Genomic DNA, 12,162 nt, shown 5'->3' on the forward strand with positions numbered 1-12,162 from the left:
TGCCACACCGCACTGAAGCATTAATTTGTGAAAAAGGAGCCCCAACCAAGTATTGAGTGCATAATTAAACCTCCTTTGGAGATCCTGAAAATTTCTGTTATGTAAATAATTTTTTTGATTGATCCTTAAGAAAATATCAAAATTTTTGAGATACAGATTTTTTTATTTTCCTAAACTGTAAGTCATAACCATCAGAATTAAAACAAAAAAACTCTTGAAATGTTTCAGTTTGTGTGCAATGAATCTAGAATGTAAGAAAATTTGCTTTTTTAAACTGAATTACAAAAAATAAAGAACTTTTCCAAGATATTAAAATTTTTTGACATGCCTCGGTCTCCGTAGATGAGAAACAGTTTAGAGAGGAGAAATCAATCTACATATAAAAATTTGGTCACAAATTATGTATCACTTTCTAAATAATAACAGTATAACACATCTACTAATAATTATATATTCATAGTTTTTTTACACAATGCATTGTGATACAAATACCAACTTTTTTTTTTTTTTTATTGATGTTGTTAGGTTTAGTAACTAGCTGTTTTGTGACATCTGGAGTTCAGCTTTGCTAAAAATGACCTATAACCGTCACTGTGTAATGTACTGTGTCACTGTGTTACCGTCACTGTGTATTGTGTTCCAAGTATTGAGGTCTTTGTGTTCAGTTGGGTAATAACTACACTTAGAAAGACATTTCTAAAATAGGTATAACAAGCGGTCTACTTGCTTGATTAAATGTTTATAAGTGAACCACATTTTTTAACAGCATGTTTTTTTTTTTTTCAGTGCTACATTATTTGAATAAAGTTTACAAACCGTGACTGAGTAACTTGTATTTTAATTCATGCAGAGTAAACTTCATACTTCAAACTTCATCAAACTCTAACTGGCCACGTTAAATTGACTTATTTCCTTTGCTAATTTGACATAAGTAGATTCTACACAAATTCTACTTGCAAAAACTTTCAAAAGATGATTTAAGTAAATCTTGCTTATTGCTTTTTTAAGTGTAATAAGAAATGAGTGCCAGCAGAAGGGCCCTGTGGATTTTAATGTTTTGTGATTTGATTTCAAAGAGAGTATAAGATGTAATCTGACACACCTTTCCCTCTGGAGAAAGCTTCCAAATAACAGAGAATGTCAGTCGATCAGTCAGAGGATTCAAGCTGCACAGCTCCTCACACAGAAGTCGAGGCAACATAGGAATTACCTGCAGCAAAAAAAAAAAAAAAAAAAAAAAAAAAAAGATAAAATAATGATACAAATGTACTACTATTCTATCATGAATGACATACAACTTAATGAAGTTCAATAAATAAAGGATAACAATAAATGCAATGATTATAAAAGGTATCATTCACTGAAATTATACATTCAAAAACATAGATTAATTAAATTCCAGTACAGTGTATTGCTGCACACAACAATTGATCATGTATTGGTTTCATTAGGAACTATTATGGTGGACTCATTAAGTTAAGTTATTAACTTAATATTATAGGGATAACCCTCATGAATACGTTAAAGCAAAGCCATCAGAGGAGACACAATCCCTTCATATGAGAAACACATTTAATTTATTTATAAACACTGATAAATGCATATAGAGATGACTAAATATGGCAAAACTCAACTGACGTGAGAAACCTCATTGAATCTCGAGCATTAAGCACTGTTGTGCTTCAATGTTAAAGATACAGTATTTGATGACCTCTATGTATAATATGCTCATTGATCAATGTTTACATACTGTATGCATAAAATCCTAAATTAAATCTGTTTAATCAGTTTGATCATCAATGTCTCTTCATAAGACTCTGATTAAACTGCAAAACATTAAAGCTGCAAGCAGCGATGAAAGGGCCCTCGTACCCGGCTCACCACCACCCAGGCCATAGGAGAAAAGCTAACGCTGGGTCATATGCTTATAAAATTGTAAATATTTGTGCCACATTTCCTGCTGTCTTCAGGCCAGGACTCTTACCAAACATGTGAAGTTTGGGGCAGATCAGACATTGCATGTTTAAGTTAGTGTGAATTTAAAAAATAATAATCTTGTCGGAAATATGAAGGCACCACACGGACATTCTAGACCAGGGTTCGTCAAATCTTGCCCTAGAGGGCCAATGCGTTGCAGAGTTAAGCTCTAACCTTGATCAAACTCACCTACCTGTGATTTTCTAATGAAGATGTTGATAAGCATGCTTATGTGTGTTTGATTAGAGTTAGAGCTAAACTCTGCAGGAAAGTGGATCTCGTGAGCCAGATTTGAGGATCCCTGTTGTAGACCATGCATACAAACTCTTTTTCCTGGAGTAAGAAAAGTAATGAAGTAAACAACGATTTTATACTCTATTTTCATATCGATATACACATTTACATTAAATACTCCACTTGCATTATTGGAGATAAACAATGAAATTACATAATTTTACAAAAAACTATTACATAATTTTATTAACAATAGGCAACATAATTTTCCTGTGGTAAGCTATGTTTTAATGACAGCGAGGAGTGAACAACAATTCATCTTTAAACTAAACTACAGATCACAATAATGATCAATGATGTACACTTCGATAATAAGGTGGATTCAGAGGTCGACAGGTCCACTGTCCGGTATAGGACCAATGATAATAGCTTACAACTGCAGCTGCACTGAGGTGTTTATGGCGTGTGAAGGCATCTCCACAACAATGAAAAATACCACCGTATATGAAGGATATAACTACGAGAAAACAGTAAGATTTGCATGTTTCCTTTTTAAAATACTCTGTGACTTACTGATCTGTTGGATCACTCCTTAAAGTTTGATGAAAATCCTAATTTTTTAATTGAAGATAGACGTCTTCTATATACAAATTTCTACTCCATATTACTACAGCTCCCCCTTTATCTGCTGGCCTAATAACCAAGTGTTTATTATTCACCAAAGTAGTTAATGTATCTTATTCTTTTCTTGTTAAATAGTTTTTCAATGGTTTGACTTCTTTCTAAAAGTAATTCTACATCATAGTTAACCATTTTAGTAAAAGGTGTTGATAGTTGAATTTTGTATTGGAGGCAAAAGGACATATTCCTAGAACAGGGGTTTTCAAACTGTGGGTCGCAACCCATTGGTGGGTCACAGAATGGAACAAGGTGGGTCGCACAAAGTCTCTTGACTGCAGATAAATTTGCATTTCAATGACACACACACACTCACACGGTTCAGTCTAGGGCAGCACGAATGTGATGAGTGGGGCGGGGCCGAGAGCCGTGGGAACGAAGCGAGGCCGTGGAGTGGTTGGAAATAAGCGATACCTTCGACACTCACAGGTCTCGAGTCCCACGGAGGAGATCGGAAGGATACAAAAGAGGAGCGACGACAGTGAAGGAAACTTTAAAACTTTGTTTGATTTCTATAGTCAGTTTGAACTCTGCATGGTTTTCGTTCGGGAAACGGTTTGTAAAAAGCATTTCACATGTACAGGGTGAGCAGGGCACAAACGCAGGGTTAATTGTAACACTACAAGATTTAAACATTTCCACATAAAATGTACAAAATTTGCAATATTTCTTTGACGTATCATCTCTGTTTAGAGAAAAATTTGCCAAAGTTCAGTGTTCTTTTGAAGATATTGCTAAACATTTATTTAACCATAGCAAAAATAAATTTCTGCCTGAACTAAATGTCATCCAGTTTTTTTGTATTTAAAATGAGACAGTTTATTTTCAATTAAATTTTAATTTTTAATTCATAAATGCATTTTCTGCACCAAAACAACAGCGCAGATTACAGTTCACTGGAATGAGCCCGTTTCACGTTTTTATGGACACTACATATTTTGACATCTGTAAACAAAAATTAAAACATACTAGTAGTGACATTTTTCAGGTGCAACCATAAAATGGTTATTTTTCTTAAATATCAAACTTAGATTAGGCTTAATGTTAACCTTTTTTATTTTTTTTAATATTTTGGTGGGTTGTGGAATAGATTACACTTGTCTAGGTGGTTCGTGGAATGGAAAAGTTTGGGAACCACTGTCCTAGAAGGTTCCTAATCCTGTCCAGACAACACTGGTATTGTATGTGTTGCTTTGCTCTTAACTCAAAATTTATATGAAAAAATAACCCCAAAAAAAGTATATTTTGTTTCCAGATTCAGTTGTTTGTTGTGTCAGAGCAAACGAGAGGGCTTTGGACAAAACTTGCATGGCATCATCCACTAAAGGGAAACTTGAGAGATTTAATACAGAGTCCTTTTGTTAAAACTGTGTGTGTTGTCTTTCTCCCTCTCCTTCTCTTCCTCTTCTTTTCTGAACTGTCCGTTAGTTTTGGTTGTGACTGTAAAAAAAAAAAAAACTACTCAAATCAAGCTCTTCTGTCAGAAAGGTAATCAACTACTAGTCAAATTAAAGGAGACTGAACATTTGGTACACTGTGTTCATCTGGAGGGAAGTCCTCTCTACTTATTAGGTACCAATCTTTCCCAGGTGTAAGACCATTGCTGAAACAGGAGGGTTTCATGACACTTTGAATAAATAAAAAAGGTTACTCCAAACGTTAAATGCTAGTACCTACAGCAACATCTAATAAACTTGCTTCTGCACTGCAGCAATACATTTTAAGGGGCTTGGAATTGTTTGGTAATTTTTTTGTAGTGCAAAGTGCAAGAGGGCAAAAAAATCAAACTTGGACTTGTACCTTCTGAACCAGATAAACACTTGTGGCTCTTTTACCAGCGATTTGATCCAACACACTTCCCTCCTCCACAAAGTAACTCACATCAGCTATATGAACACCAACTTCAAAATTGCCTACATGAAAAAAAAAAAAAAAAAGTTTATTGTATCATAAAGGGATTAATTTTTGTAAGTGTAATGACATTTTTAATGAGTTCCAATGTCAAAGGAACCACACATACCATCTGAGAGCTGTTTGCAGGATAGTGCATCATCTAGATCTCTAGCTGTAGCTGGGTCGATGGTAAATACACATTCTTTTCTTAAAAAAAAAAATATATATATATATGAAAATAAAACCAGGAAAGAAGTGTCTGATATATTTTGGTAAAAATAAAATTGAGTCATGAAGCACAAACAAAATAGTTATTATATGGAGTGCTGAAGAGTTGGTAAAGGGTAGTAGGTTACCTGAGATCTCTTCTTCTAGAGAGTTCAAAAGCAGGGATGCTCCAGGGCAGATCTTGGGGAAGACAATTCAAGACCTCCTCTGAAAACTCTGAGAAGTCAACTTCATATTCTGTCATGATACCTTCTGTTTCTGGCTCTATTTCACCTGCTTGCCCTAACGTTTTTGCAAGCCGCCTAGAACCAGAGAAAAACAACTTTGATAAATGCTTTTATGAAGAATGATTGCTAATGTATACCCTTTAATTTGTAGAAAATACTGGTAACCCAGATCGCACCCTTCAGCAAAGTTGTTGTCTGCTGGCCAGTGTGTTATTCGGCAAATAAAGAGTGTGTTTTCATAGTCTCCAGGTCTGGAGACAAAGTCTGCAGGACAGTCTGCTAGAGGCACATTAACTCTTGGAATCCGATGGTCCACAGGAGAGAACATTGCAAATTTCTTGTTAGGGAGAAATTTAATGAAGCCTGATGCTGCCCTGGAGTGCTTTGGCTCAAAAATGAATACAACCTGAAATCACAACATGCATGTACAATTATACATATCAAAATAAAGTCATGCTATAAATTTAAATTTTCTCCAAAATGAGATGTATTATTAACAGCATGAAGATAAAATTCACCCCATTTATTATTGTGCATAATTCATCAGTGATGCACATTATTCCAAGAAGAAAAAAATATAAAGACAGAGGGCTGGATGAAAATGTTTTAAGAAATGATAATTGTGATAATTTTCTTTATAACAGGGGTTCAATGAATGTTGGATACAATGTCTATGCGGCAAAAGTGACTCACTTGAACCACATCATGTGGAATATTTATCAGGGTTCCCACTCTTAAGTCAAAGGTCAAATTCCCTGACTTTCAATGACTAAAAAGCTGAATTTCCATAACCTAATATTGAACCAAAAAACAGGCCGCTGTCGTGTTGTGCACTGAGCAGACAAAAACCATCCACAGACAGTATTTTAAATTCACCCATTTACAGGTGTAATTTACATGTTTCCAGACGTTTTTAGTACAAAACCAAGTTAAACACACACACACATACATATATATATATATATATTATTGACAATTCCTATAGCCTAACCATAACAATAGGTAAAATATGTGAAATAATGAGAGAAAGAAAGAAAGAAAGAAAGAAAGAAAGAAAGAAAGAAATACATACTGTACATTTACATTACATTTACATTTATTCATTTAGCAGACGCTTTTATCCAAAGCGACTTACAGATGAAGACAGTGGAAGCAATCAAAAACAACAAAAAGAGCAATGACATATAAGTGCTATAAAAGTCTCAGTTAAGTTAACACAGTACACGTAGCATGGGATTTTAACTAATATAATAAATAAAAAGAAAACAGATACAATAAAAAATTAAAGCTGCAAGCAGCGATGAACGGGCCCTCGCACCCGGGCTCACCGGCAGCGAGTGGCTTTAGTTAATAGGTGAACGGTGAGAAATATGCGCTTAAACTCATAAATATAAGTAGAATATGTCAGTGTTTATTCCATATATGTGCCAATCTTCCTGTTGCCAGCAGGTGGCGCTATCATTATAATGGAATATTGGCCTTCAGATGTGTTCAGGGCAGGACTTTTATCGAACATGTGAGGTTTGGGGAGGATTGGACATTTTATGCCTGAGTTACAACAACATCCTATTTCATGGCGAAACAATGAAATTTGTCAGGCCGCCATGTACACGCCGTTTAACGAAACCTCAAGATCTTCGCAATTTAAGATCGCAAAAGGCTTTAGATTACACTGACCAAGTTTGGTGTTGATCTGAATAAATATCTAGGAGGAGTTCTTTAAAGTACAACCCCTGAAAATGGCCAAAACAACACTAATTTTGCAGAGAAAATTCGAAATAACTGACTTCCTGTTGGGATTCGGACTTCGTACCAAGAGACTTTTTCGTAGATATCGGTGTGTTACATGTGTGTACCGATTTTTGTACATGTACGTGAAACATAGCTCAAGGCGCACTCCGTTTAAAGTGTATACGCACTCCGTTGAAAAGGGAATAGGTGGCGCTATTGAGCCATTTTGCCACACTCGATGGAATATTGGCCTTCAGATCTGTTCAGGCCAGGACCCTTATCACACAAGTGAAGTTTGGGCAAGATCGGACATTTTATGCCTGAGTTATAACATCTTTTATTCCCATGGCGAGACATCGAACTTCATCACGGCGCCATGGACACACCTTTGAACAAAAGCTCAAGATCTTCACAACTAAACATCACACAGGTCTTTAGATTAGACTGACCACAAAAAAGACATTGATGTCATAAAATTTCTAGGAGTAGTTTGTCGCAGTGTAAAATATGTAACTTCCTGTTGCCAATAGGTGGCGCTATGACTATAACTGAATATTGGCATGTAGATCTGTTCAGGTCAAGAGTCTTATCCAACATGTGAAGTTTGGGGCAGATTGGACATTGTATGTCTGAGTTACAGCAACTTCCTTTTTCATGGCGAAACATCGAAATTTGTCAGGCCGCCATGGACCCGCCCTTTAACGAAACGTCAAGTCCTTCGCAATTCATTATCGCAAAGTGCTTTAGATTACACTGACCAAGTTTGGTGTTGATCTGAATAAATCTCTAGGAGGAGTTCGTTAAAGTACAACCCCTGAAAATGGCAAAAACAACAGCAATTTTGAAGGGAAAATTCAAAATAACCGACTTCCTGTTGGGATCCGGATTTCGTACCAACAGACTTTTTTGTAGGTATTGGAGTGTTACATGTGTGTACCAATTTTTGTACATGTACGTGAAACATAGCTCGAGGCGCACTCCGTTGAAAGTGTATAGGTGGCGCTATAGAGCCATTCTGCCACACCCGGTGGAATATTGGCCTGAAGATCTGTTCAGGCCAGGACTCTTATCACACATGTGAAGTTTGGGGAAGATCGGACATCTTATGCCTGAGTTATAACATCTTTTATTCGCATGGCGAGACATCGAACTTCGTCGCGGCGCCATGAACAAGCCTTTTAACGAAAACTCAAGATCTTCACAACTGAACATCGCACAGGCCTTTAGATTAGACTGACCACAAAAAAGACATTGATGTCATAAAATTTCTAGGAGTAGTTCGTCGCAGCATAAAATATGTCACTTCCTTTTGCCAATAGGTGGCGCTATGACTATAACTGAATATGGGCATGTCAATCTGTTCAGGTTCGGAGTCTCATCAAACATGTGAAGTTTGGGGCAGATTGGTCATTGTATGTGTGAGTTATAGCAACTTCATTTTTCATGGCGAATCATCGAAATTCGCCAGGCCGCCACGGACACGCCCTTCAACGAAAAGTCAGGATCTTCGCAATTTAACATCGCAAAGGCCTTTAGATTAGGCATACCAAATTTGGTGTTGATTTGAAGAACTCTCTAGGAGGAGTTCGTTAAAATACAACCCATGGAAATGACCAAAATTACACAAAATATGCTCATAATATTACAAATAACCGACTTCCTGTTGGGTTTAGAATTTCGCTCCAAGAGTCTTTTTTGTAGGTATTGGTGTGTTACATATGTGTGCCAATTTTCGTGCATGTACGTGAAACATAGCTGGAAGGCTGTTGATTTTCTTGGTATAGGTGGCGCTGTCGAGCCATTTTGCCACACCCTCTTCTGAATCCTATATCAGACGAAAATTTTCACCAGGTTTGACGAGTGTGCAAAGTTTAATGACTTTTTGAGCATGTTAAAGCCCTCAAAAATGCGATTCATTCGGGAGAAGAAGAAGAAGAAGAAGAATAATAATAAAAAACAAAGCAGATACAAGAGGGTCCTCGCACCTCGGTGCTCGGGCCCTAATAAAAGAATAGAGCAAGCTAGTCTTTACACATACACCCACATACACACATACAATTGCATAATAAATTAAAAGAAAATAGAATACAAAAATATTAGAAAGGTAGTTTGATTTTTTAAAGAATAGAATTAGAATAGTGAGTGTTAAAGTTAGAGGGTCAAATAAAGATGGAAGAGATGTGTTTTAAGCCGATTCTTGAAGATGGCTAAGGACTCAGCTGCTCGGATTGAGTTGGGGAGTTCATTCCACCAGAAGGGAACATTTAATTTAAAAGTCCGTAAAAGTGACTTTGTGCTTCTTTGGGATGGCACAATCAAGCAATGTTCACTTGCAGAACGCAAGCTTCTAGAGGGCACATAATTCTGAAGCAAATTTAGGTAAATGGGTGCAGAGCCAGTGGTAGTTTTGTAGGCAAATATCAATGCCTTGAATTTTATGCGAGCAGCTATTGGAAGCCAGTGCAAATTGATAAACAGAGGTGTGACGTGTATTCTTTTTGGCTCATTAAAAATTAATCTTGCTGCCGTGTTCTGAATTAATTGTAAAGGTTTGATAGAATTGGCTGGAAGACCTGCCAAGAGGGCATTGTAATAGTCCAGCCTGGACAGAACAAGAGCTTGAACAAGGAGTTGTGCAGCATGTTCCGAAAGAAAGGGCTTGATCTTCTTGATGTTGAATAAAGCAAATCTGCAGGATGAGACAGTTTTAGCAACGTGGTCTGAGAAAGTCAGCTGATCATCAATCATAACTCCAAGGCTTCTAGCTGTTTTTGAAGGAGTTATGGTTGATGTGCCTAACTTGATGGTGAAATTGTGATGGAACGATGGGTTTACTGGAATCACAAGCAGTTCTGTCTTGGCAAGGTTGAGCTGAAGGTGATGGTCCATCATCCAGGAAGAAATGTCTGTTAGACAAGCTGAGATGCGAATAGCTACCGTCGGATCATCAGGATGGAATGAGAGGTAGAGTTGAGTGTCATCAGCATAGCAGTGGTATGAAAAGCCATGTTTCTGAATGACAGAACCTAATGATGCCATGTAGACAGAGAAGAGAAGTGGTCCAAGAACTGAGCCCTGAGGCACCCCAGTAGTTAGATGTTGAGACTTGGACACCTCACCTCTCCAAGATACTTTGAAGGACCTATCTGATAGGTAAGACTCAAACCATTGAAGTGTTGTTTCTGAGATGCCTTTCGCCAATAGCGTTGATAGGAGGATCTGGTGGTTAACCGTGTCAAAAGCAGCGGACAGATCAAGCAGGATAAGTACTGAAGATTTGGATTCTGCTCTTGCCAGTCTTAGAGCTTCAACAACTGAGAGCAAGGTCGTCTCAGTTGAATGTCCACTTCCGCCTGTCTAAATAATGAGGGAAAAACAACAGTGTGGAGGGAAGTGTTGTTGTGAGTGAGTGCAGGTAAAACTTCAGGAGAAATGGCTTGAAGGAGATGAGATGGAATTGGATCAAGCGGGCAAGTTTTAGGGTGATTAGAAAGGATGAGTTTTGACACTTCTGCCTCACAGAGTGAAGAGAAGGATGTAAATGAGTGTAAGTTTGCTGGTGATATGAGCTTGACTGATTGTGGTGTGGAAAATTGTGCTTAATGTGTTTAATTTTATTAATGAAAAATGTTGCAAAGTCGTCAGCTATTAGAGATGAAGCAGGAGGAGGAGGAGGAGGACAAAGAAGTGAGGAAAATGTTTTAAAAATCATGCGAGAGTTAGATGAATTGTTAATTTTGTTATTGTAGTATGTCCTTTTAGCAGAGGAGAAATTAGCAGAGAAAGAAGATAGGAGTGACTGATACACAATAAGAGCAGTAGTATTTTTGGACTTGCGCCACACCCTTTCAGAAGCTCTAAGCTTAGAATGGTGTTCGTGTAGAATATCAGATAACCAAGGGGCAGAAGGGGTGTTACAGGCTGGCCTGGAAGATAAGGGGCAAACAGTGTCTAAACAAGATGTAAGAGTGGAGCAATAAGTATCAGTAGCACTGTTAGCATCCAAAGATGCAAACAGTTTAGGGGAAGGAAGTGAAGATGAAACCATTTCAGATAGCCGGGAGGGTGAAAGTGTGCGTAGGTTACGTCGAAAGATGACATGTGGAGGGGTAAGTGATGTGTCAGGGATCATGTATTTCTTTACACTCTCTTGGCTGGTGCTTGAACACACTTTACTGTTTATCACAACAAAGGTCTAAGCAAGCGCACAACACTGACAACGTAAGCGATAGAGTACGAGACTGTACATACATACATACATACAGATGCCAAATGCACATCCATGATATTCAATGACTTGGACAAACAAACAAAAAACCTTTTATATAAAATTCCCTGACTTTCAATGTCTGGAATAGACCTTTTAAAATTCCATGACCCATGGGAACCCTGGTTTATCCACTCTGTTCAAAATTCAAATGGCAGCACAGTGCAAGTTCACTATTGTAGATGCATTTACTAACTATTAAATTGAGTATAAAAAAAAATAGTTTTTGCAATTTTTGACTTTTTATTAAGACAGAACAGTATTTAGATAGTAAGCAAAGTGGGAGAGAGAGAGTATGGGGTGGGACTGGAAAGGCCCACTAGCCAGGACCCGAACTTGGGATGCCTGAGGCGCTACGGCTCTATATGCTGCCCACGAGGCTATTGGCGCCAGCAAATGCTTACTTTTACAAGTAAAATTAATATGAACGTATTTTCATTCACAACCGTCATGAATAAGAACTACTGATTTTATTGTCTTAAGTGAGCATATTATATATCCTTTCAAACAAATGACTTACCTTTCCAGTCCTTTGCATGGCTCTATCTGAACTTGGTCCAGAAATGTTGAATGCACTTCCATGTTTGACAGATTGTGTTGTGACAAGGTCTAAGGGAGCAAACAAAAAAAATTAAATAAAAAAATCAAGCAATATAAATGTGATTGCTAACAGCTATTTTCCGTTTTACTTTCAGTACCTTACATTTTCAAATATTTATTTTTAATATTTTATGATCAAAATACAATACAAACAGAAATAGTGAAATATTACTACAATTGAATAACTTTTTAATTTGAATAGATTCTAAAAAGGCTTTTAATGTAATGACAAAGCTACTGTTTTTAAGTGTCACAATCCTTTACAAATAATTCTAATATGTTGATTTGGTGCTAAAGAAACTTTTCTTCTTCTGGTTGTGAGTCTAT

General features: G+C 37.0%; 1 protein-coding gene across 1 annotated transcript in view; it reads right to left on the minus strand.

The window, feature by feature from the left end:
- dis3l2 (DIS3 like 3'-5' exoribonuclease 2) overlaps window positions 1-11,913 on the minus strand; it is a 55,464-nt gene extending 43,551 nt beyond the window's left edge. Inside the window, exons 1-6 of the mRNA XM_026206403.1 lie at window positions 11,756-11,913; window positions 5,414-5,643; window positions 5,139-5,312; window positions 4,910-4,989; window positions 4,690-4,802; window positions 1,103-1,210 (exon numbers count right to left, since the gene is read on the minus strand). Of these exons, the coding sequence (XP_026062188.1) occupies window positions 1,103-1,210; window positions 4,690-4,802; window positions 4,910-4,989; window positions 5,139-5,312; window positions 5,414-5,643; window positions 11,756-11,773 (723 nt within the window). The 5' untranslated portion in view covers window positions 11,774-11,913. The remainder of the gene's footprint in view (window positions 1-1,102; window positions 1,211-4,689; window positions 4,803-4,909; window positions 4,990-5,138; window positions 5,313-5,413; window positions 5,644-11,755) is intronic.
- Between the last annotated feature and the right edge of the window lie 249 nt (window positions 11,914-12,162).

This window comes from Carassius auratus, chromosome 27 (genome assembly GCF_003368295.1).
Source record: "Carassius auratus strain Wakin chromosome 27, ASM336829v1, whole genome shotgun sequence".
Classification (NCBI taxonomy): domain Eukaryota; kingdom Metazoa; phylum Chordata; class Actinopteri; order Cypriniformes; family Cyprinidae; genus Carassius; species Carassius auratus.